Here is a 27,894-nt window from a genome sequence, read left to right on the forward strand (position 1 = left end):
GGAGAAAGGGTTAAAAAAACTTGGGCGAGAGTTTGCCTCGCAGCTCGACACTTAGGCAGCCAATGGGCGCATTGTTACGTTCTTAGGGGTAATAACCCTTATTGCTTCAGCTACTGCAAATCGAACCATTTCGTGGAGTAAATAACTGATATTTCAAAACCTCCGCTATATAATATCAAAACGATTGACCGAGAGCAGCCAACCTTCTTCTACTTAATGCAGAAAGTGGCACAGAACACGCTCCCCCTTAATATATATGCAAACGCGGCAGTAGTAGTAAGATTCGATGTCCATCCTAGCGGCGTGAATACCTATTAAAGGGTGACCAGTGATAACCCTTAACAGGAGAGAAAGCCCTGACTTATTCAGGGTCAAAATAGTGTTAGTGCGTCTTTTATAAAGGGGAAGGCTAAACCAACCTCGATGACTCACATGTAGGAAGCGCCGGCAAGAGCATATTTGCACTACTTATAGTGTCTGTGCTCGCACGGAATTTTAAAGAGGCCATACATATATAATATCCCTGTATCTAGGTACCCATCTAAGGCTGATATTGAAGTGCTGGACCATCTCATTAAGAGATCTGCTGCATTGAGTAAAATGAAGAGAGAGTGGAAGAAAAATAAAAAGATAAGACGAAAAGAAAAAAACTCTAGGATGTGCATGAGAAAAAAAGAAACCGTCTGAAAATAAGGATTGGAATAGAAAGTAAAAAATAAGAAGGAAAGGAAAATAATAAAATAATAACATTTTCCATTGTAATTTTGTGAGAAATCGTGCAATACACCGATTAATAAGAATTTTTATTCGTAGTTTTTGGCCCGAAGAACAGAGGCCTAATAAGTGGCACGTGCTTAGCTCCATTTCATATAATTTTGAATAAGATATTCCTAGACAAAGGAAATGAAAAAAAAGTGCCCAACTTTAAGCTTCCTCACTTTAACCCAAAAATTTAAGAGTTCAATACTGCATGCTGTATTGTTTAAATTTCTAGCATAGATTTTTTAAAAAGGTTACGCAGTTAAAAGCGAAGCAAATAATGTTCCCCTTATGTCAATACTACACGCTGCTATCATTTTGCGCGTCACTGTGCAATTCTCTATAGTTTACCCTTTCTGGTTTCACACATTATCTTTTGAGCTTTTAAGTGTCTGCAAATTACCGACACGTGCCGGCCTTCAACAACTCTATAGTCACCTACTCTGCATTTAGATTTAGTCTTTAGCCGTAATTGTTGCTCTTCCTTAAAAAAGTTACCAAAAACTCTCTATCAATTAACTGTAATTTTCCAAATGATTGCGACAGGTACACTTTTCTGTCGTAATTAAATCAACCTTTTTGTCATTAATTTCTTAGCTCTACGCTTGTTATATACCCGTATGTATACAAATTTACCGTACAATGCCCTACTTCAATCGATATTCTCTACATTATTGATGTATCATCAAATTACGTGTGTGTAAAATTCATTAACCCCGCCGGCGACATAGCTAACAAACTTTTAATAACAAATTTACACATCTGTCTACCGATGTCTTCCCCAGCCGCACACTTTCTGAAACACCAAGTACAACATGATGGCGGTTCTCGCATACCCTTCGACCGTCTTTGTTAAGTCACTTGATTTGTGTAAATAGCTGCGGAAGTTTTATGGTAGTAGCTTGTAAATATCTTAGTAATACAACAAGAAATTAGTTTCAAGCTTCATTATCATGTGCCTACCTAGCCCATTTCCCTATACCTACTTACATACATACTTTTACATGCCCATTAGCATTAATCGAGTAAAGAAGATGACGACAGTCTTATAGGTAAACTCAACTTGAGAAGATGTCAAACAACAACTCTGCCTCGCAATCAGTCAGTTCGTTTTTAGGTATACTGTCAGGCGTTTGACTAAGCAGACAGTTGTTGAGATAACTTCTACATTTGCATGTGATAGGATATGGATGTTGGTTGGTGGTGTTGAGAAGGTGTTGCAATGGGCGGTGATGGCAACATTAACGTCAACAAGATATTAAGTTGTCGCCACCTCGGTCTTAAGCGCAATTGAATTCGTTTCTCAAACGAGCTTTAAACTGCTCTGTCTGTCACTTATGTATGTTTATAAAAGTTTGCTTGCGTGTGACCCTACCTACCAGTTGTCTGAGTCTAACAGACGTTTGCTAGCGCAGTTTATCTCATTTAATATGCATCATGACTTCTTGAAATTTTAAAACGCAAAGTAGGTAAACCTTTTTTTATTTTTCAACAGCGTTTCAAATACTTTTAAATATTTTCTGAAGTGCTGGAGATAGAGTTGGCCTCCTGAACAATCTTGAACTAGAATGAAACTATGGTGAATACTTATTAAGCCATTGTTTTGGAATAATTATAAAAGTTTTTGGTATCATTGTGAAAGACTGCTGATTCTTCGATGAGATTACTACGACCTGTACATTTTTTTTTAAATGTTGCTTTCATATCAAACGCTTTATTCCAGGCGTTTCCTTATTCATTTAATTTTTTCTTGTTTATTATTTTTTTGTTTACTTCCTAAGCTTTTTTGTGATACAAATCACGATTAAGCGTAAATGAATCATTTTAGAATGCATAACAGTAAATAGAAAAAACCGCTGTTTAAATTTATCGGGATCTGTAAAATCATCTCGTTAAAAAAAAAAGAAACAGTCTGCTTTTCCAGAGTACATTTGTCACAGCTAATTAAGCTTGCGCAACATAGCATAGCGTAGCATACAATCAAACATATTCATCAGCAAACATGTGTTAGACACATATGTTTTAAGCTTTTTATTTTCTTCTTTCTCCTCATCTTTGTACAAATTTCATGTTAATCTTATGCGCGTCTATTTCGTCTATTTGCCTTTCTGTCTAAAGAAAATTGAAAACTCTTTGTTTCTTGTACGTTTATTTGAAGGTATGAGGAGTATGAGTATGGTGGAGGCAGCGAGGTATTACACTGAAACAATGTACATAATTATTTACATAGTATATGCATTTAAAATATTAAATAAGTTGCTTTTCATTAGAATATAATTGTTTTTGTATAATTAAAAGACAAAGAAAGGGCAGAAGAAAATATTTGCGCGGCTACAAACGCATTTGGCAAAAGCAAAAATTAATATGTACATACAGTGTTGCGCAATGAAATAGAAACACCTACTAAGTTAGGAATACTCCAAATCTGCATTCCTGCATTCAGGTTGGCGTTGCAAAATGAGCCCCAAGGAAAAGGGAATTGAATTTGTGAAGTTCGAGCACCTGATACGGGGTTTAAAGATCTAGCACAGACTTTATTCTAACATCATTTTCCATTTACAACTTTTCTCTCAAATCAATGTGAGGAAGCAATGGTTTTAATAAGGAATGCACATAAAATTTGCTGGCAGCAAATTAACTTAAGTTTATAAAAATATAATTTTTTTTTTTAATTCATATGAAATTTCGTTGAATTTAATTAATTTTTTAAAGTAAACTGACTGAAGAAGGGTTTTTAAATGAAATTATTAATGTTTTGTTTCAATTTAAAACACAATATTGATTTGTATACAACATAACATAACAAAATTTTGATACAATGTTCTTGAAAATTAATAATTATTATTTACTTTGGAGTGTATTTTATCTTTGTAATACTGACTTTCAATTTATTTTAAGTTAAGTTGTTTACTTGTTTGTAACAATTTCTAAGTGCATATCAACTGAGGTTTGGACTTTTTAAAAACGCTCTATTTCAGAAGTTTGTTTTGTCCCGGAAATTAGTTTTCTTTTGGTCTCAGTCTCTTCATCTCTAAACGCCTACCTAACATCAAAAAGTTTTCTTAGGTTTTTGAAATCAATGCTGAAAGCAGTCGAACTACTATTATTTTTTAATTTTAATATTTTGTAAATTTGAAAACAAATTTTTTTTATTGATTATTTCTAAATTTGCAGAGAGCATGTTTTCAGTTCAGAGTTGTCAAAATTTGTTTGATTTTTTTTTTTGTTATTTATTTAATAATTTCTAATAAAAAAGTTTTGATACTTATATATAAATTTTATTTCATACGCAAATTTTTAACATCAGCCTATTTCAATTAGTTTGTATTTTGCTCCTAAAAAAATTCCAATTTAATTTGCTTCAAAGTTTCATGACATTTTGTTGATGTTCTTTCTTAAACCTTTAATCTAAATTTTTTTTTTTGAAGTTTTTTATAGTTTGGAAAATGCTTTGAATTTGGAAATATTTTAACGATTTTTTTTTTTTTTGCATTTTTTCTAATTATTTTTTCATTTATATTCTATTTCAATGAAGAAAAATTAAATTTGCCATTTATTTACAAACAATTTTTTTATGTATCTATTTTTTGCTGCTTTACTTCATTTTGGAGAACAAATTTTTTTCGAACGATTAACTACTTCTAACATTTTTTTGTTTGAAAATTCAAAATAGTTCGAAATATATTTTTTTTTCATAAAAATTTGAAGGATGTATATTTCTCGTTTATAATTTTTAACCGAATTTCATTAACTACTTATACATTTTGTTATTTCTTTTAGTTTGAACTCTATTCTTTAAAAATCTAAAGTTTTTATAATTTTTTAGTTAGTGAATTTTTGTTTTAACTTTTCAAATAGTAATTTGGTTTTCTCTATAAACTATATAAATATTTTTCTAAAGTTTCGAAAAAGATATTTAATAGCATTTTAATGATATAACAAAACAATGAAATTTTGAGAAAAAGTTGCCGAATTTCAAACATGTTTAAGATAATTGCATCGGCCACCGTGGTGTGATGGTAGCGTGCTCTGCCTACCACACCGTATGCCCTGGGTTCACACCCCGGGCAAATCAACGCAAAATTTTAGAAATAAGGTTTTTCATTTAGAAGACAATTTTTCTAAGCGGGGTCGCCCCTCGGCAGTGTTTGGCAAGCGCTCCGAGTGTATTTCTGCCATGAAAAGTTCTCAGTGAAAACTCATCTGCGTTGCAGATGCCGTTCGGAGTCGGCATAAAACATGTAGGTTCCGTCCGGCCAATTTGTAGGGAAAATTAAGAGTACGACGCAAATTGGAAGAGAAGCTCGGCCTAAAATCTCTTCGGAAGTTATCGCGCCTTACATTTATTTATATATTTTTTTTAAGATAATTGCTATAAAAAAATGGACCTAATACTATGTTCAAACAGAAAAATAAATTGAGGCAATTTCAATTTAAATTGAGTGGTGTTCATACAACTCAATTTAGCTTACACAATAGTAATTTGATAGCTGGTTGGCTCATCTCTACAGCAACAACATACCTTTGTCCAAACTGTCAAAATGTGCGTGTTGGTATTAGGCGAATAGAATGAAAAGAAAACATAAAACTTTGAAATTTTTGTGTGTTGTAAGAAAATGTGTTCAATGTTTTGGTTTAATTTTGAGTTTGCCATCTTATTTTGACAATCCCTACTCTAGTGAAATGAAAAGATCAAATCAGCTGATGAGATGAGCCAACCATATAGTTGAGCCATGCGTAACTGACGTTTAAATCTACTCAATAAACACACTTTACAAGGTTGCATTTGCAGTCTGAAACAATTTATTACGCAATCTTTTTTTAAAATGGCAATTTATTATTACAATTTATTATTATATGATAAATTGCGTAATAAATTGCCCAAATGGTATAAATTGCCAATTTGATGTGTGTTTGTACATAGTATAACGCTTTTTCTTTGAGTTTTTATAATTCCTTTTTTTTAATTTTTTGATAGAAAAAAATAGTAAAAAATCTTAGTTAAAAATATTGTTTCTTTTTACAATCAAGTAAGGCTAAAAAAGGTTATTAAATTAATATTAAAGAAAATTAAAAAAAATAAATAAAATATTGTTTGTTTGTTTTAATGGTGTGTGTTCAATTTATACTTATTATTAAGAATTCATGAGCTTAACACCGGCTTATAATAATTGAATATTCAATTATTATGTTTTTCTAAGAGAAACTAAAATATTAATTCCAGTTGCTAGATATCAGAAGTTGTTCCTTTTTGCCTTTCACTGACTATCATTTCTTTTGAATAAGAAACATAAAACTAAGATCAAATTCAACAGCAATAGCCTCAGGTGAATTTTGTTATTCATTTGTACATCAGTGCGCTTGCGATTGTTTGCGGAATTTCTAAACTAACGCTGCTATAATTAAACTAAACGCCGCGAAGCTATCATTAAAAAATAATATAAAATAAATGCTTATAGTTTCAATCTGTTTCTGGTATTCCGACTTGATACAAATGCAACGCCAACAAATTTTTTTGTTCGTAATAAAATCACGCGCGTGTCAGCTTTCAAGAAGAGCGAAGCACTTTTATGCATTCTACCTGCGCACGATTGCAAAACAAAGTTACAAGCAAATTAATAAAAGTGTATTTTACGTAGCTGCACTTGATTTATTAAGCGCTTATTTAGATTATATTTTTAGCAAATATTTGTACCTGCACAACAATGCAGCTGTTGGTTGGTTGCAGCGGTTGCTATAGCGCAACACTTTCATATTAAATTTTGTTTTATTGGATTTTCAGCTTTTTTTTCGAATTTTTTTACTTGAATCTTTGCCAAATTTGGCAGTCATGGAAACTTGAATGTTGAATGTTTTATTAGAAAATTCCACTTGCACTTGAACTTTGTATTACTGCAAATATATATGTACATACAAAGTAATAAAACCCTGTTACTCTACACTTTCTCCACCGCCCCTTGCGCGTTGTTCTTACATATTCTTTGTGAATTTGACCTCCATTCCATCTTCTATTGCATTTTGCATTATTATTTATTTTTCGTTTTTTTGGAATTCTTTGAAGGTTGCGAAAGTTTTCAAATCAAATTACTCAAAAATGCCCACGAAAAGAAGAAACGTGCGCTCGATTTGCCTGCTGCTGATTCTTGCTTCTCGCTGTTTGTCTTATGGGGCTACATTATCTTCACCTTCATTCATGATGATAATTTTAAAACCTCAAGGCTTTCTTTAAGGCGCTTTGGCGCTTTTGTCGTTAATTTACTAGGCATTGTGTTGTTGTGTGTGACTGATTTTTTTCCAATTGTTCGTGACTGTTTTGTGTGGTAGAAAAGGGCTTTAACGTCCAAATTACTCAAGGCAGTAATCTTGAAAATGTATTACAAACGCTTTTAATTTTTTTTTTCATATTCTCAATAGCTTTTGAGCTGAGTCACAGTTTTTTGAAGGAATTGTGGTGTTTTTGTCAAAATAAGTGTAAACCAATTGCATCTCTTAGTGATTTATTGCTCAGAAAAAATTGCTGAAAATTTATGCATTGACTCATGACTTACCGTTGCATGCTGTGAGGACGCATCAAATTACCATACGGATTGTCGAAATGATTCATTGCGCAAACCCTTTTATAAAATTTGTTGGGAAATTGAATTAACGTTGACGCAAATAGTGAAGATACGAACCAGCAACACGGGCACTCCGTTTAAATTTGGGATGTTTGAAAGCGTCCAAAAAAGGCAAATAAACCATTTTCCAGTAATTGACACTAGAGAAATATTACATAACTATTACACGGCGATGTTGGCTAGGTCATGTTTCTGAATCACCAATTCTTCTGTCCCGTTGTTCTTTAATCGATTGTTTAATTTGATTTTCCTTAACATTTGTAACATTCCCTAACATTTCTCTGAAGCTTGTACTTTTTTCTTTGTTAACACGAATAATAGTGAATACTTTTTAGTTCGATCAACAGAACTGCATACCGACTGTCGTGGGAACAAATTATGGTAATGTTAAGAAAGTGGCGAGAGATTGAAACATATCGCCAAATACTTATTTCTCATACCAAACACGTCGTAGATTTCTTATTAGTATCTGACAGCATTTTGAATTGTCGAGCGTTTGGTCGAACAACCGAAGTTGTGGGTGAGTTCTTGGCATGGTCCCACGAGGCCGAATAAGCAGGTCAAAAACTGTGCATTGATTCAAACTTACAGTACGATAGAAGCCCATGATTCTGCAACTGGCATTAGGAGGATAATGCCTCAACGCAATGAAGAAGCCGCGACCGGTTAGAGCAATAAGCGTGCTTTTAGGAGTCAGAAAGGACGCTATCCCTGGGGAGTAAGGCAGGCGCTATGCGCAACGACAAGACATGTAGGTCTTAAGATAAATGGCAGAGGGACCCCATGAGAGGAGGCAACTGCAAGTGGCAGTTACGAAGGGAGTAACTTCATTTTGCCAACAATAGAAGGCATAACGGTTGACAAGCCAAATACTACGGATTTATTGTAGAAACCAAAAGGACCTAACGTGCCCGAAAGGATGAATAACGTGGCGAAGTAGTTCATGACTGACGCTAATTATTTTTAGCAATACCTTTAGACAGATGTTTACGAGAGGTGGGTGTCATAAGAAAGACATATTTTTAATGATTATGGTCCTGTCAGACGATGCGAGTAAACCGCTACTAACCCTCGATTAAGCGGGGTGGTACTACATATCTGGTTAAGTTGATAGGGCTCAATAATATAATGTCCTTAAAATGGTTTGAACGAGATGTTTCAGACCATCAAAGGCAACGCACAAACGCGTGATTCGAGGTGGTGGATAAGTGTCGATAGCAAAGGATAGGGTATAGATCCCAGAACCCGAATATACCGTCATTATATTGGAAAGTTCTTCGAGTATCTCTTGCTACGGGGTAATCACTGGCAGTACTTATCTTATTTAAAAAAGTCTCAACAACAACAACAATAAAAGAACTCGAAGAAGATATTGACGTAACGGAGCAGGAGAAACAGCGCATTGATTCCGCCTGTCAAGAGAAGTAAAAGATCAGCTTCTCCTATATTCGATAGACTATGGAAAAAGCGTGGGTTCAGAAAACTGGGTGATTCTTGTTTTTTTTTTTGTGAACTCAAACTGTAGTAACTTATGCAACGGAATAATTAGAACGAAGTACTTATAACTTTATATTCCATTCTATTAAACAAACTAGCGTATATAGTTAATATTGATTTTACGTTATGCCTCACATAGGCGCCAAGTTCACTATGCACTTCATTAAGTATGCACATACGACCTACGGATTGTTACTATTCTAATTTCGAGTGCTAATTTTCCAAAAGCAGCTAATAAACATGACCTTCAAATAAATATTTTAAGTATAATTAAGCATGTATATTACTTTTTGGCCTTGAAAGTTCAACTTACTTTTATCAAAAGCTTACGAGTGGTTCATCTGGCTGAGCATGACTACATCAAGGCCCTTTATTAATCATATTACCGTAGTGCCACCGTTCCACTAGGTATGTTTGTTGGAATGTAGCGCTTCGTTCATTGTTGCTATGGCACTGATTTCGCACGCAAAGTCGATGCGTCAGACGAAGTCAACAGCCGGTCAGTTTACTTGAATATGCACATTTATAAGTACTTTCATAAGCACATATGGTAACATGTAATATTATACTTTTTTATTTGCATATGCACTAACAGTACCTGACAAAAGTATTGGAACAGTTGATTAAAAGAGTGCAGTATTTTATTCTTGAACATGGGCGAATATCTCATTCCAAGTTAATTACGCGCTCTTAGATGGACGTTTAATCAAAAGTTCAGTCTTCTTCAGCATTTTTCAAAGATTTTTCAGATTCACCCAACATTTCGGTGACATTAATACTATCTGAGCTATAACTTCTTAAGCAGACACAGTTTGGTCAAAAATTCTAATACCAAGAAAATTTTTAAAATACAATAACTTTTTAGAGAAATTCAGAAGAGTTTGAAAGAGATCGTAACTAAAAGTTCGTTGAAGCACCTTCAAAATTAGTCGTTAAATAATAAGTTTATTGTAGGAAAGGTCAATTCTTGGCCCTCTTTCCGGAATTGGGTGATGCCACAGAATTGATTTTATATATAGACTGCTGAGTGGAGCATTGACCTATCTCAGGAAACGTTTGACAAAAAAAAAAATGCCTTATATCAAATATGTCTAAAGAACGGCCAACACCCCATATCGAACTCTTATTGAATAACCACCCGTTTTAAAAATTTGGTTGCAGAATGCACTGTTCTAGAATTTGTTTCAAAACCACATCAACTTGGCATAAATTCAATATACTTTGCAGCTTATATAGGTTTTTTAGAAATAAAGTTCTAAGGGAAACTCTGAGACTTTTTGAGACTGAGATTTTTTTTCAAAATCAAAAGCAGCTTAGATAGGGTCCAGGCGAATTCCGTACTAGGTGTAGTTATCCCAACAGCTGTTTGCTTGTTCTTGATTATTTTCAATAAAATGAATTGTACAAAAATACGTCAGTTAATTGAAATAAATGAAAGTTCAGAAATATTAACCAATATCGAGATCAGATATGTTTTATAAAGCATAAATGCAGAAAGGAGAGTTTTATTATGAGCTTTATATTGGGGTGTGGTGACATCCACAACATACTGTCTAGATTACCCTGAAATTCACTTGAACGATGAGCAGATAAAATATGTTAATAGTGACTATAATATATAATATAATATATACAATAATATAGTTTACAGTTAGTTCAAATAAATGATTTTGAAAATACGCTAGGTAAAATCCTCGATCTTATATTTGTTAGTAATGATCTTAATTATAATTTAATTCGTTCTCTCTGCCCGTTATCTAATACTGATAAACATCACGTATCATTGATATTGGAGATTAAGTTTTATGAATTTGGAAATATTAAACTCAATAATGAAGTTGGTTTCAATTATAGCCGATGTGATTTTGCCTTGATCAATAATTTGATTTCAAATATTGACTTGCAGTCTCTTTTTAATAATCGCAATCTTTCAGACTGCTTTGACTTATTCAAAAGTAATATCTCGGAAATAATGAATATTAATATTCCTCGTTTCCCGGCAAGGGTTTACAAGTTGCCGTGGTATACCAAAAGCTTAAAGACTCTAAAAAATTTGCGTAATAAATATCATAAACTTTTTAAAAAATCAGGAAGTCCCGAACTCAAGCAACAATATCTGAATTACGCGAAGGAGTTTAATTGTCTTGATAAGTTTCTGTACAATAGATATATTCTCAATTTCGAAAATAATATCAAATCGAATCCTAAATCGTTTTGGAATTTCATTCGCTCCAAACAATCGGTTTCAACAATACCGTTGTCTGTGTCTTACAAGGGCAAGAATTCATCATCGTCTAGTGATTAAGCCAATTTGTTTGCAGAATTTTTTAAAGAAAACTTTGCTACTGATGATCTATGGAATGACGACGGGGATATGTTGAATGAGATAACGTCCTGTTTCGACGTCTCCTCATTAGTTCTAGATATTGATGATATTATCTTAAGTATTCAGACGATCAAGAGCTCCAAGCAATGTGATTATCAAGAATTTTTATCTTTTTTCCTGAAGCAATGTGTAGCTTCCGTTGCAGAGCCCTTGTTGCATATATTTAATTTATCATTAAAGTCTGGTATCTTTTTGGATGAATGGAAAACTACTTTTATTCAACCTATTCATAAAAGTGGTAGTAAAATTGACGTTACAAACTATCGGCCAATATCGAAGATTCCCGTGATTTCAAAACTTTTTGAGAAAACGGTGATGTTTAAATTATCGTCCGCAGTTAAGCGTTATATTTGCCCATGTCAGCATGGCTTTGTTCCGGGGCGTTCAACAGTAACTAATCTGGTCGTTTTTTCGAATTACTGCATCTCGTCTTTTACTCATGGTTGTCAAGTTGACTGCATATATACGGACATATCCAAAGCTTTTGACAGAGTTTCGCACACAGCTCTCTTGGCTAAATTGCGAAAAATGGGTTTCCACTCAACATTTTTACAATGGATTTATTCATACTTATCCAATAGGATAAATTTTGTTGTTATTGACAACGTAAAGTCATCGCCTTATGTAGCAACCTCAGGTGTGCCCCAAGGTAGTATCCTTGGCCCACTTTTCTTTATTCTCTTTATCAATGATGTAAGTGCTTGTTTCAAGCAATGCAATTATCTCCTTTACGCTGATGATTTGAAAATTTTTTTCAGAATCAAGAACGAGTCTGATACTCTCATACTACAATCTGAGTTAAATAATTTTAATGAGTGGTGCTGTAAAAATAAGCTTGCGCTGAATGCCAACAAATGTTATTACATAACTTATTCCAAATTATGTAATAAATTGATTTCGTCTTACTATGTCTCTAATAAGCCGTTACTTAGGGTGAATAAAATTCGGGATTTAGGTGTTGTATTTGATTCGTCTTTTACATTCACCGAGCACTTAAATTTTATTATCCCCAAAGCATATTCCTTACTGGCCTTTATTAAAAGAAATGGATCCGAGTTTAAGGACCCATATACTAAAAAACTATTATATAATGCCTTTGTGCGGTCAAGGCTTGAGTATGGTTCCATAATATGGAGTCCTTATTATGAGGTACACAATAAGAGAGTCGAACGTGTGCAAAAAATATTCATGAAGTACTGTTTATACGATTTAAACTTCGATCTGCCTCTCCCTCCATATATCTCTAGGTGTAAGCTAATTAATCTTCACACATTAGAAAGTAGAAGATTAATTACATCTATAATGTTTATTTATGATATTTCCAATGGCAATATTGATTGCCCGATACTGTTAGAGTCTTTGAACTTTTATGTTCCATCACGGACTTTGCGCCAATATAATATGTTTGTAATTGACCAGTTTAGATCTAATTACGCACTTAATGGCCCGATCACTCGCGCTCTAATTGCTATTAACTCAATCAATAATAATTATTGTATTGATTTTGCGATATCTCGTCGAAGTTTTAAAAATATGTTATTTTCCATTTTAAATTAAGTTTACTGTAAATAAACCTTATGTTTAATAATGTTTAATATAGTCTGTAAGATTCTTGTAAATCATAGACTGAATAAAGAAATATGAAATATGAATATGAAATATGAAATATCCAAGTCGTTTCTATATATCCAAAGGTCTTTGAGATGCCTTGGAGTGCACATAGACACAGGTATCCGTAATATTCTCTGATATGTTGCATAAAGGAAATACATGACCCCTGATGAAGTTTTGGTCTCAAAAATATCGGGCGAAAAGCTTTACAAAGAAAAACATGAAGTTATTTCCTGGCTGAAAATCAGGAACAATTAAAATTTTTGTATATAACTTATACGAATACTTTCATTCGCTACTGTAGATAATTTCATATACAAAATAAAACTTAATCAAACCAATATGGATGGAATTGAGTTTATAGATTATAAATTAACATATGTTTGTAGTTTGTACGACAGCTATGGTTCTTCCCTTATCAGCAGCACGGACGAGAGACTTAAACCGCAAATGCATGTAGGTATGTAAGCTGACGTTGAGGCCAAAGCTCTGATCGGTGGTGGTCAGAGATCGGACAACAGCTGTTCCACAAATATGTTTTTTCTGTTTTTTGTTTTTGTTTTTTTGCTTTTGGTTAGCTTTGCCTTATTGCGCCGCGTTTGTTGCTGATTTATATGAACGATATATTTTAGTTATTTTTATTTCGTCGATCGACTGGTTGGTTGTTGGTCGTTATGCGGTTTTCTGATGAACGAAAATTTTCCATACCATAAACGGTAGCAATTGACGTGAGTTGCGTGCGGCGTTTGTTGTGTGTGAAAAATTAATCATTTTGAATGAGAATTACTAATCGAATTTCGCCAATATGGTGCGTTTTTATTTGGTTTGACGTTAATGCTGTCGTGTAAATGTGTGTGTAAATGGAATTAACAAAAAATAAATAAAAACTTAAAACAATAAATAAGTGTGCAAACTCACATTAAATTAGTGGCGCGAACGTGTTTTGCGTAAGACGCAGCAGGCACGCATTCGGAGCAGGCAGCCAGCCAATCAGTTTACATGTTTAGTCACACAAGTCAGATAAGTTTTAGTTCCGTTCCGTGATTTGTTTGCTTGCTTTTTTGTAGTTAGGTTAATCGCCAAAATATCAAAGTGGAACTTGCATTTGGCAAAGTAGCTATTAGAAGCAAGAGAAGCAAAATAAATAAATTAAAAAATACTTAAGTAGGCGTTGCAAGTAAACCCTGGTAACTATGTATTAAATCCCATTAGGAAATAAGCGGATTTATGCGGTTAAACCACACGTTATTGTTGTTACTGTCATTTGTATGCTATTTTATTGTTATTATAATATTTTTTTTTTCACAATTGTTTGTGTTTTTCTCAACAATTTTCTAAATTATTTTGTTGTTCACATGTTTTGTTTTTGTGTTCCCTTCACGCGCTCACACGCGATATGAATTCGGTCAAATAAATCAATTCAAGGGCTCGCGGTAAATAATGTATGTGAAATTGTATAATTTGAGTAGGTAAATCGAGTATTACTGAAGGCCGAAATTTTATGCATAAAATATTAATAATATTTGCTGAAAATGCGGTAATTCTTTTATGAAGTCAGTTTATAGTCAAACAAATAGTGACAGCTGTGCTTGGGATTTCAAAGCTTTGTGCCTTCCAAGTTTTAGTCAGAACCGTGAGTTATATGTACATATTTGCTGATCTTGAAAATTTGTTCTACCAGCTTTTTATTTAATAATGCTTTTGCACTCTGCCAAATTATGTGTTCCTAGCGACTTAAGGGGAATAGTTTAGCTGCCAGCAATTAACGATGATTGATGATGTTTCTCAAAGTTAAAAACAACTTTGTTGAAACAGACAGGTCTGCAAAATGATAATAAAAAAATCCAAGTTAGCAGAAAATTTCGATATTTTGGTAGTAGGCCTGCTGACAAATGGAAATTTTTGATTTGTCAGACACTGACTGGAAATGGTGGGGAAAACGGAATGTAAAAAAATTGCAAAAGAAAAATGTATTACTAATTAAAACAAAATAAAAAAAAAGAAATTTACAATTAAAAAAGGTTTGCTTTGAAAGCCCTTTAAATTTTTACCCCCTTAGGTTCACTGTCACAACGGGAAGTTAATTGTTTTAGCTCAGAGTTAATTTAAAAGAATGGCCAAACATGTATGAGGTTAACCCCTCATGTTAAGTTTACTCTGAGTTAAAAAGATAATTTTCCGTTCTGCAAGTGGGCCTTACTGATAAGAAATAAACTAACCCCCTTTCAATAAAAATAAAATAGGTTGCTCTTATAATTGGAAGTTCTAAGGAAATTTCATTTTCGAAGACTTTATCCCTTTTTATAAAAAATAAGAAATCCCGTATATACAGACCTTGGCTCAAAGATCTGGTTCAAAGATGGATCAAAATTTAATGAAAACAAAACAGGAGCTGGCATCTGTAGGCCGAACTTCAAGAAATTGAAGCACTATGTGCTACCACACTATATTTCAGGCAGAAAGCCAGATAGCCATACACAATTGTTTCTAAGTTAGTGAATGAATGCATTGGTGTCTTAAATGGTTTGGGAGCCAAAAATAAGGGTTTTTTAAGATGTGGTTTCCCGGGAATGAGGTACGTGAAGGTAATGAACTGGCAAATACCTAGCCAAGCAAAGGTCTTTAGTAGCATTCAAGGGGGAATTTAGTCTATGATATCACCTAAGTAAGAAAAATCTACCCGATACACAAGTATGTCGCTTCGGTGAGCTGGAGGATAAAACTCCGGTTCACATTCCATGCGATTGCGTCGCTTTGGCTGGCCAATAATCTAAGAAGAGAGGACCTACGAACTCTCACTGGGTGCTATACGGGACATTGTAGTCTACAATATCACTTAAGTGAGTTAAATCTACGCAATACATAACTCTGTCGCTTTTGTGAGCTGGATTCTCGAATCTCGCGAAAAATCTCTTCTCGAACATGTTCGAGAAATCGTAAGCTCTACTTTATATACAGTGAAAAGCTGTAGGGTTCAGCACAATAAATCTAAACCAGGATTCTGCATTCCAGGCATTCTGTCTTTTGGCGACCCATGATCTAAATAAAGGTTGCATTGCATCGAGGCCTAATAATAATAATAATAATAGTCATTATAAAAGATTCAAGTTTTATACATTTTCAATGATAAATAAAAATTACTATAAAAACTTCCGAAATTATTTTTCATGTTTTTTTAATTCATATATTTTTGGCTGTTTTTCCTTATTATGCTTAATTCTGGACGATCAAAAAATCGAACGAATAGCCACTTCTAAAAAAAATTAAATGATTATCTATAAAAAGGGATTAACTTCAATTTCGAGAGCGGCAAAATATTTTCTTTTTTGCTAAAAAGGTTTCTTTTTTCTGGTAGGAATTTCAGTAGATTTATAATTTTTTAAACTTTCACAATTTGCAGGTAATGTTATGAATACACAGAAAAAAATCGGGATAATCTCATAATTTTAACTCGTAACTTATGGAAGAAAGCAGTGCGGTTCTTGTTTTAACGTTAAAAAATATGATGATGATGGTGAATGACCAGCAGAATAGAATATTCGTTTTAAAAAGTCAACAAAACATTGACTTCTGACTCCAACATTTTTTTTTGTAACCATTTTCAGTTTTCCCATGTATACTTACTTTTGGAAAATTACTCAAATATCTCAACCAAAATATAGCACATAAAAAAGGAAAACAATTCGATGAGAAAACAAAAAATATATAAAACACTCACAAAGAACAAAAAAAAAAAATATATACAAAACCAATGAAAAAAGAGTAAACACAACAACAATATAAAAGCGCACCGCACAAAGTAAAAGGTAAGGAAAAGTGAGATGTACAATGAAAATTGTGTGCAACAACATACGTAAAAAAATCAAATAAAATCCTAAAACGTTAAAGCAAAAGATGAAATAGAAACAATAACAACAAAAAACTACAAACAAATAAGAACAATAAAATAAAGTAAACAATTACTGAAACGACGATCACTTACAAATCAACAACCAGTCGAGAGGAGGACCCACTTTGCAGACGCTCTCAACAATCACTTCCTCTTCTATCCAAACACAACTTGATTAAACCTCTTCTTGAGGTACACCAAAACCTTTGAAATTATGTTGAGAACGCCCACACACATCGTGGAACTGAGTACGAATACGACGAGTCCATTACTACAAAAGTTTCACGTCAGCACAGGCCCCAACGTTGGTGGCGCTGTTAACGGCTCCAGTGCCGTTGGTTTGAAGGCGAGCAGCTGTGCGGCAGCAGCAGCAGCAGCGGCGGCAACAGTTACAGTGCAATATCAACAAGAACAACAGCAACAACAAAAACAAAAGCAATCATCTAATTTATTTTGTAATAATCGTCAGCAAGAACAAAAACAAACAACAACTGGATATCGATTTCAAACAAAGGGCATGAAAATTACCACATCATCATCTGCGCAGGCTGCTAAAGAACACTTGGGAAGCACTACCAAAACAACAAAAACAACAACAACTGTAATACCAACAACCACCGCATACACACCAATATCTGCAGCACGCAGCCTTTTGTCCTCCACACCATTTATTTCGTTTAAACGTATAAAGAAATCTAAAACTAATACAGCATTGAGTTCAACGACTACGAGTCAAAAAACCAACGGTCTGATTGCGGCTGCTGTTGTGGAACACGTTCATGCACCCGCAACCGTTGCTGCAGCTACCGTGAACGGTCAGTCAGCTGGTATTTGCCCTAGCAACAGCACAAACTATCCATTTGGCAGTAGCAATCACACAAATAATAATAATAATTATTTAAAAGCAGAAATTGACTCATTGGCTAGTAGCACCACACCGCTGGTAGTGAAATCAGCTTCGTCATCGTCGACTGCCTCTTCGACGGCCTCCTCAAATCAATCTGCATTCTCAGCACAGCCGCTTTCTGCTTCGGCCTCAGCGGCGAGTTTTGGCAACGCGAACAATATTAGTTGCAATACACAAAATACCGCGATCTCCTCTGGCACCAACTCAACCATTTCAAGTGTGGCATCGTCCGCATCGGTCATTACAATGTCGCCAACAACGCAAGCACCGACGAGAACCTCATTATTCGATTCGTGTCATCGGAAGATACGCTTGATCGGCGGCGGTCCGGTAGCCTTTCTGGGCGGACTTGTGGCGTAAGTTATATTTACTGAATTTCTTTTATTTTTATTTATCTATTTTTCTAATATTTACATTTTAATAACTTTGTGGTATTGTTTGCCTGTGAAATTGTCTTGAAAGCAGGGCAATATTCCAGGCCATTGCCCGACAAATTGATCATACATTTTTTTAGAGGTATACTTGGCTTTACTTTGGGCAGCAAGCGAAGCTCAATTGCCAGTATCACAAAAAAGTCCAAAGTTTGAATATTCTGCTTATATTTGTTTTTGTGCGTAGAAATTTGTTGGGTTAATATATATCGCAAAAAAATCTCAAGGAAGAAAAAACGAAATATCGCGACCTTGTTTCATCGCAACCTGCTCATATTTCGCTCTCGCCTTTTCCACAGCTAAAGCACCCTACAAAGACAACAGTCTTAGTGTAAATGTTTTTTTTTTTTTTAATTTTAGAGGTACCAAATTTTTGACGTGTTAAGACGGAAGACCACTTTAACCTGGTAGTCCAGTTCAAGAAAGGCACATCTGCCAACTAGTAACTTAAATGCAGTTGGCCTCTTTTTACGACTAAATTATGACCATTTTTACTTTGAATACTCAAGAGATTTAAACCCGTTTGCCCACGTACTTGCTTTAAAGGCTCTTGATGGCACGCAGCAATATCAATTTGACTCTGTTTGGCTCCTAACAACAAAAGTTTTATTTCGATAGAATAACCCGAAAAATTGAATTGCTTGGGCTTCGCTATGGGGTACATTAAAGGCAAACGGTACAACAATCGATCGACATTTTTGCAATGCTGTGCGGAAAATACATAGCTGTGGCAAAACACTTCCAACTTTGGCTGGACTTTGTTAAAAAAAAAAAAAAAAATAAAAAAAAATTGAAACATTACGTAAAAAAAAAACCTTAGTAGATTCAAATCTTAACTTCAATGCTGTAGAATTACGCCTTGTAATACATGAAAAAAAAATTTTTTTTTGACCTTCTGACTGTGATTAAATCATTTCATTACGTTATACTTTACTAGAAGTTGGTCTAGTTTCGCCTTGCCCCCGCATTGTTATTCTCGAACCGCTCTGATTGCAACAGCATTTACCCATCTAAGTCCTACTTTTTTTCTTCCACACACTCTAAGAAAAGTGGACGTCATCTCGGTTAACGAATAAAGTGAGTTCATTCATTCATTTAACGTTGACCTTTTAACTGCGTTTAAATTGCAAAGTCAAGGCAGACATTGAACTACATAATACATACATATGTAGACACTTAAAATCCATGTAACATAGTACAATTAAACGTATTTACTTACCTTTATAGTGCTCAACGCAATGCTCTCTAGACAACTGCGTCGATTGCGCCTCGCGGCCTGGTAATTCAATTAAAAAGTTGACTGCCCCCAAGTGCCGCTGGCGGCTGACTGCTGTGGGCTGGTGATGATACCAGCGATGATGTTGATGCTGCTGAATGAATAGAGCTGACTATTGACTGGATGTGCATATCAGTAACGTTTTTTTTTTTGATTTTTCAACAATTCAATTTAATTATATTATTGGTAGTTTTCATTACAAGTGGCGTCATATGATTTCTAAGCGAAATTTTTGTGAAGAAGGGTACTTGAACTGAATTGCGTCAAGCTCTGCCTATGCTTACGGCATGAGTATCAGGTGTACATATATGTATGTATCTTATAGAATTTGCAGACTTAAAATTTTTCGGGTATGTTTTTTTGTGAAGTTACTTTGGAGAATTCCGTTTCTTACTTCCACTCCATACACTTTCCATTTAAGTACTTGTCCTTTTCTTTTGGCGCTCTTTTTTTTTAACACTAAATTTTATTAACCTCTTAGTTCTTTAACCAACTTGGTTTTTCTATTCTGAAAATTGTTTGCTGCTCTTTCTGCTAAGTAGTTTGTTTTATAATCGTTTACTCATTGGTTGCTGTGTCTTCTTTTTCTCTGCAGACGACTTTCCTTACCATCAACAAGTCTTCCCTCCGCAGCCACTGTGAAGCGCAGTTGGTCAGCAGTACGTAGTCGTAAAACGCTGGCTTAGTTACCCAGTCATTCTGCTTACCAGTCACCCAATCATCGACTCAGCCAATTAAATATTTAACAATTTTATGTCGGTTGTGGTCGGCTAGACCATTTGCTGCTCACGGGTTTTTGGTCGTTATTTTAATTGCTGTCATAATTGCCTATTTTTATAGCCATCTGTTCATGCCGCATTTAATTTTTTTGTACAGCATCCAACCGAACTGATCACAGTAGCTGTTACTTTTGTACATTTAACAGATGTTTGCTAATTTTTTTTATTTGTTAAATTTTTTTGTAAGTTTAGTGTTGGCTGTTTTTTGTTATATGTGTACTTTTCCCCAAATGTATGCAAAAACTTGATGTTTTGTTTACTTAAGTCAAAATACTAAGCTAATATTAATTTTTCAAACCAAAGTTATTGTCATGTTTTTGTTGTTTTGTAGTTGCTTTGAAGTTGCTAATTAGCGCTGAACGGTAGTAAAATATCATTTAGTTATTTTATGGTAATTTTCCTTAACATATCTTTTTAATGCAAATATTTCGCGCAAACTTGCGAAAAAATATTGATATTTGAAGAAAATTACAAAATTTACAAACATCAATGGTTACGAAGACATGTTTCTGAATTTCACTTTTTCACCAGCTAGCTTCTCGAGAGTTGGTATTAACCTCGAGATCTCCAAAATTCATACTTTATACTAGTCCACTCAGCCATATGAATGCCCCGCTGTGCACAAAAAATAGTTAAAACCGCAATAAATATATTGTAGAAACAATTTTCCTCACATGGTCTCACCAGGGAACAGGATTGAAAGTTACTCTTCTGGCAGGAAATAAATCAATATTACATTCACATTGCGCCATAAAATCGGATTTGTGGCCTATTTTGAAGTTTTACAGTACTGGCGCAATGTGAAAGAAGTATAAGAAAGCCTGTCTTTAAGTCTGGCCTTCAACTATACAATCTGAAAAACTTCCAACGATAATTTTCTTGAAGTAATTTGGAGAGAAGCCTATTCTTTGCATCCAAGTAGATAATATATTTCACTAGCTATTGCAACTTCTTGTATGTATTCTGGTTCTATTTTATTTCTGGAAACCTTCAAAATAATGAAGCATTATAACAGCATTGTAACATTATAATTACAAAAGCTGTTCCAATTATCTACGATACCTTAGAGAATGATTTCAACCTGCCTATGAAGTAAGTCATTTTATTGTAGACCTTACCGCTGCTTTGGTATGCTGAGGTCTCATGTTGTTGTACTTTCCAAAGGTTCTGGGAAGTGTATCGATGTTCATGTTCTTTTGCGGGATATAGATCCCATACGTTCCCGTAACAAGCACTATTGAGGTACAAGCCCGACCATCTTGGGACCGATTTAGTATGACCACATTAAACCTTGTTAACCGAAAATACTATGTTAAAGCTCGACCATTTGAAATGCCATTGTTATCTGGCGTTATTTTATTCTAGAGTTACTCAGGTTCTTACCAAAAAAATACAGGGTTGTTCCATATCGTTGGTCCCATGGAAGATCAACACGTTTCATTATTAGCATTGAAAGCAGCATAGTTAGTGGGTTGCGTGAAATACTAACACCGCTCTATATTGTTTTAAAAAGTATTGGTGGGTGTCAAAGCTTTTTTTTTAAGCTTACAAGTTTTTCACCTATTTTACTTGCGGCCTTTTTCAAAAAAATCATTGAATCTATATTCAGATCTGTGGAGGTTCTCTGCACTATGTTTTCTATCAAATAGGCTCAGATTAATGCTGAGAGTATCAAACAAGTTTTCTAAAACATCGGACTCAATTTTGACTAGATGTTTTGAAAAGTTTTTCGGGTTTTGTATCTTATAATATTCGATTTTGTGCGGGGTAATCCCTTAATCACTCCATACAGTTTGCTATTTGCTACTTATGAAAAAAATATATCCTAACGTAGAAACTGCTTCATACAAACCATTCGAAAGTTTTAGGTTGTACAAGGAGCCGATATAATATATTAGACTGAAAGTAGATCAAATGTAATTTAATGTGCTTTGTATATAATATAGGCTCTGTTGAAATTCTTGAAGGCTCATATCAATTAGTACCATCATTAACATGTCCATGCTTAAACATTTCCAAAGTGGTTGTTCTCCTATACGCAGGCTCAAAAACCCATTCTGAAGCTTATAGTAATTGCTGCTGAATTTGTACTGATATGCTTGGCTTGAACTGTCGTGGGACGCTTAAACGAATTTGTGTCTTATCTAATATTGATTCAGAGCAATCACAACAAAATAAAGCCGTAATTTTTATCTCTACTACGATATCCTTCCGATATATACTCTTACGTCACACACGGAAAATATAGGTAACACAGAGGTCGTTGAAAAGTTAGCAAAACACTATCACCGTTATTTAATCACTCCACTCAAGAACTAAAAAGCGTAAAAATATATTGATTACACAATTATTAACACCTAAAAGAACTAACAGATTTCGTAACCAGAATGTAAGTGCGTTGGAGAACTTTTGAAAGTTTTTATAAAAAAAATTCGTGCAACTGAAATAAAAGAACCTAACTATAAAGCAGTCGAATGAAATAACACGAAAGGAAACTAGAAAAATTGTTGGCAAACACGCAAGAAGAAATGTATAAGTAAAACTTTGAGTGGCAAAACTTTTTAAAGTAGAAAATAAAAATATCATAAGCAACAACATAAACCAGCAGCAAACAACAAAACAAAAAAGAAAAATGAAGAGCATTCGAGCACGAATCAAAGATGAAGAAACATTTGGCGTTGCTGGCTGAGGGAGAATATTGGCAAAGAAAAAGTAATTACCAAGTATTGCTAACTGTGCTATGTTGCAATAACAATAACAAGCTGTGTATAGCAGCAAACAAAAATCCAAGCAACATTCGCAATGCAAAAACGAAAAAATATGGAACTACAAATACAAAAAACAGTAGCACAACAAATCCGGCAAAATGAGTTACGAAAGTAATAAGTCACGTTATTGGCGTATTGCCATAGTTTCAAAGAGCCAAGCTAAAGTCTATGTATAAGAAATCGCATGACTTTGCATGGCGCTGAGCCACACCATACCGTCAGTGAATCAACCCAGCAACCTAGTAGAGCTAAGGCAAGATAAGTAGCACCCAAATCCATAGCGAAGAGCGGCATGAAGGGATTGTGAGCTGCTGCCGCTGATAGAGGGTATAGACGAGTTGAGTTTAAAGAAGAATAAAAGAAAAAAAGTGGAGCAACAAATGCAATAACAAGCTAAAAAAAGTCAGTTTGTGAAGGCTGCTGATGCAATTGCGAAAAGTAGCAAAATGATAAAATAATATATGAGTACATTGCTGCAACAACAACACAAGCTACCGCTATTTGCCACAACTCATATTCGCTTTATGCACTTATCGATGTTCGCATGTTGCATGAATGGAAAGTGCGGCGTTATAACAATATAACAATAACAACAACAGCATACATATGGGGGCTTTGATTTCGTTATTGGTTTTACTGTTTAGTGGCTCAAAACTTCCTGTTGCAAGCAACAATCTTATCTGCACTCACACATGCTTGCGTAAAAGGCAATGTTACTGGGTGCTGCATGCTGCCGATTTATGTACCTACATACATACTCTCCCTCCTAATGTCTAATGTGTAGCAATGTAGTAGCATATTGCTAAAGCAGGCCATTATTTCTATTGTGTTGTAAGCAAGGTTTTTCTTGCCAAGTTGTTGCTTGCATTTGATTTCTTATTGTTTTCGTTTTTGTTTTTTCATCGCTGCTGTTGCTTTACTGTTATTTATTAGTTTTTGATTGTAGTTGGCGTTGTAGTTACAACAAAACTTAACTTATTTAATAACCGCAGATAAATGAACAAAGTTTTTATTTTACACATCTCCCCCCCCCCCCCCCCCCCCCCCCCCCCCCCAACCATGCCGGAATTGCCTTTCTGTTGCTTGTTGTTTGTGTGCAAAGCAACCAGCATACAACATTCGATTGCCGTAGCAACAACCAAGGCATGAAATGTTTACGTCTTGCCACAACCAATGAAAAAGGAAGCGTAGCAGCATCCGCGTCAAAGGCAGCAATAGGTAAAGATTGTATTGGACTTGAGAGACAGGAAAAGGCCATAAGCAGTACAATACTACCAGCAATTGAATTTATTCGACAACAAAATGCGTTTACATACAAACTAACTTTAATATTTTGCTATTGTTGTTGTTGCTGTAATATTATTATAGTTGAAGGTTGCATAAGGCCAAGATGTAGTAAACACTTTTGTTGTTGGCAAAGTGCTTCATAATTTTATTTCATATGCGATTAAAAAAAAAAAACTAAAATTGTGGCGAGGACGTTTATGATTCATGGAAACATTTATCTATATATTAATACGCTAACACAATTTCCATACAATCAATTACTGTTTCGCATACTTAGCATACGTAAAATCATATAAACATTATATGAATCGATTCGTATGGATCAGCCGCAGTGCATAGGTCTATTTTTGTTAACAAATATTACTCTATTTGTTTATAATTAATCGAAAAAGTTTTTTGTAAATTCGAACAATTCATACAAATATCGAAATTCATTTTCGTGCACAAGCGCGCCATCTTTGGGAACAATTATCTAAGTGTTCTAATGCGAATTTCAAAGACCTAAACCTTTATGTATCCCCGCTAAATTCGAAAGCACAAATGTTTCACCTACATTCCAAAATAATTTGTAGCGTCTTTTATGCTAATTTATTTTATTTCCTATTTTTACATGTGAAAAGTTTGTAGAAAATTTAAGAAAATACAATCAAAAAGTACAAAGTCTTAGATCAAATTCAAAATTTTAAAGAAAAAGTTAAGTAAGTTAGACCAGTTTGCTATATTTCCAACACTTGATGCATAGACTGAGTTGAAAAAAATACACGTTGGTCGAATTTCGACCACAGGCGATACTAGTTATTATTATTACTTGTTTTTGTAGAGAAATAATGTAATGTTTATCAGAAATTTGCAGGTTTTGTAGTATATGTCAAATATGCCCACACAATGCTTCTTATGGCTCTCTATGACTCACAATATCGCTTTGGCTCCGATTGGATCCCTACTTCAGAAAAAAATAAAAAACTGGATGCATGTGCTATTTTGAATGGCGAATAAGGACTGGTACAGAAAGTTCTGCAAATTTAGAGCTCCTACACGTTTTTTTTTAATAATGACATAGTAGGCTTTGAATTAGTTATTTCTGAATTCTTTAAAATAAATTAGCTTCTGAAGTCAAGCCTTCAACAACGATGAAAATGAGTAAGAAGGAAGACCTACATAAAATTTGTTTTTTTACTTTTGGGCGAATAACCTCAATGTTCGTTACAAAAAGTAGACAAAACTCACAGGATTATCCTATGACACTCTCCAAAAACTGTTTTCACTGCAAGGAAGGCTTATCTATCTGTCTATTCCATACGCCTTTAAATTCATAATTTGTATCTCTTTAACTAGCCCTAATTTTAGTTTACACGGTAGACCACACGCGCAAGTAATCAGACAAGTGTTAACGCGTCGCTAATCGATATTCTGCCAATTGGCCAGCTTTTCCCATAACCACAAACAACAGGCACGAATTAGCCAATAAATGAATACCAATTACTAAACATCGATTGTTAGTTAAATACTGACTAGATGGGAATGGCATTCCGACATTTAACTAACGACTGGTTAGAAAGAGCAGACATAGTTTTAAATGGCATTAGTACTTACATTCTGTTGTTGTTGTTGCCTTTCTGATTCTGGTAAAATGTGCAGCGCTTGATTGCTTTTGCATGTGAAATCGTCCAATAGAGAGCGGTATGGGCGTTACAGCCATGAAGAGGTTATTCGATATGCTATTTGTTGGGAAAATAATGCCAAATTAGTAAATGATCGATTTCATAAATACTTACTAAATTACTTTTGAACTTTGATCTTAATTGCCGTTTTGGATAATTATTTAGTCATTAGAGCAATTCCGTTAGTTTTGTGAAACAATTAGTTATGTACTGGGTTGTTCCGAAAGACTTCGACTAGGCTTGTAATCCAAAATGGTCGCGCATGACATATCAGTTTGATTTTAAGCTTACGCGTTAGTGATGGCAGGAATTTTTAGAACGGTCGCATCAGTTATATATATTGTTACGAATATGAGTGACACTAAGTGATACTCACATCCCTAGTCTGATGCTAAGTAAATGAAGTCACTACAACAATAAAGCAGACAGTCACTTGTATCTACATAAACGAATAAAACATTATGTCTACACATATGTACGTACACGCAGCAGAGAAGAGATGCACAAACACATGCAGATATCTTATCTGAGATGCTCCCACAAGTATGCAATTTTAATTGTTGAAGTGTCGCTCACAAATACACGCATATGAGAAGCTATATACGTGCATCTGTAGTTATAATAATAATGCCACGAGGAAATCACAGAGTATAAAGGCACCAGCGGTAGAGGCGCTATAATCAGTTTTTGATTAAGCACGCAATCTGTCGGGCAATAGTTTAGTTTCATCAGTCAGTTTGGTTATTAAGCCAGCTAGTTGCAAAGTATAAGTGTTATTGTGAAGTACTTTAATAAAGGCCATTGATCCCTTATTCAATATTGGAGTTATTTATTCAACAGTTTAGTGATTCGAACTTATACTACGTTTCCACCAAACCCAAACTCAGTGTTTGCCTGTTTCATAAGACTGTTAAAACATGTCTAAAAATATCGCGAAAGCTATAGCAAAATGCGTTTTAACTTCGGTATCAATAATGCGAAAGCAAAAATCAAAAGTTGCATTTCTGCCAAGAGATATTTTGCATAAAAGAGTTGGCAAACACGGAGTTTGGGTTTGGTGGAAACGTAGCATTAGCAAAAGGGCAAATAAGAGGATTTGCAGTAAGTTCGTTACATATATACTTTTTTTTAAATTAAAAAAGCCAAGATTATTGTGTTTTTTTCCTGTCCCAACATCTTGTTTCATTGCTAGTTGTTCGCTCTTTGCTAACTTTTTTATTGCTTCCATTTAACCAAGAAACGTGCTGACTATTTACCTACGTCGCCTTTTTGTGTTCTATATAACTCCATTTAATTTAGAATTTTTTTAATCGCATGCTCTTTTTGGCCCATTTTAAGATTGTTGCTCTTATGGCTGCAGGCGTCAAGTACCGCAGGGAACGCCAAAAAGATCTTTTACCACTGCTTCAACTATAATTACAACACCAATTAACTTCTTTAGCAATGCCGTTGCATCGTCTATTTGTGTTAAAAATTAAAAAAAAAGTAAATTTAACAACCAATACAAAATTAAATTTAGTTTTTTTTGTCTTTTTTTATCAGCTTTGGTGTTGTTAGAAGTCATACAAAGTACCTCAGCCCATGCGAATGTTGCTGTGGAGATGAACTTTGACACATATTTTAAGTTGGTCTTTTAGGTTTTATATTATTTTCTGATACAAACTTGGAAGCTCTGACAGCGTGAAAGTACATTTATTCCAATTTGACGGATAGCTTTAGACATTCCTGCTCTAGGTACCAATTTTCTAATTAAAAGTTGATTAGGTCTACTTATTATCTTTTTGTTTTAAGGGATTTGACTTATGGAGCCGAACGACAACAGCGTCAATAAAAAGCACAACAACTTTCTTCCTTCATATTGAAATAAGAAACAACAAAGCAAAACAGTAAAATTCAAGACCACTGCGAAAGCAACAGCAACAAGCAACGAAATACAAATAAACAGCAGTAGGTGTAGGCCGGCCGGCAGGGAATTAATGCTGATCAATTTCATTTTCAAATGCATGCACCAACGCAGTTGATCTGT

The 27,894-nt window shown here is 34.4% G+C and overlaps 1 protein-coding gene across 8 annotated transcripts in view; it reads left to right on the top strand.

The window, feature by feature from the left end:
• Nucleotides 1-27,894, top strand: part of Mob2 (MOB kinase activator 2) — a 113,822-nt gene that overhangs the window by 34,033 nt on the left and 51,895 nt on the right. For 2 of the 8 annotated variants that reach the window (XM_067791092.1, XM_067791091.1), the window contains exon 2: nucleotides 16,476-18,022. In XM_067791092.1, coding sequence (XP_067647193.1) covers nucleotides 16,974-18,022 — 1,049 coding nt within the window. In that variant the 5' untranslated portion in view covers nucleotides 16,476-16,973. Of the gene's footprint in view, nucleotides 1-13,496; nucleotides 13,599-13,661; nucleotides 13,679-13,742; nucleotides 13,886-16,475; nucleotides 18,023-27,894 lie in introns of those variants that run through there. The other 6 variants (XM_067791094.1, XM_067791093.1, XM_067791095.1 and 3 more) reach the window with 5 other exon arrangements.

Source organism: Eurosta solidaginis, chromosome 5 (assembly GCF_040869045.1).
Source record: "Eurosta solidaginis isolate ZX-2024a chromosome 5, ASM4086904v1, whole genome shotgun sequence".
In the NCBI taxonomy this organism is placed as follows: Eukaryota; Metazoa; Arthropoda; class Insecta; order Diptera; family Tephritidae; genus Eurosta; species Eurosta solidaginis.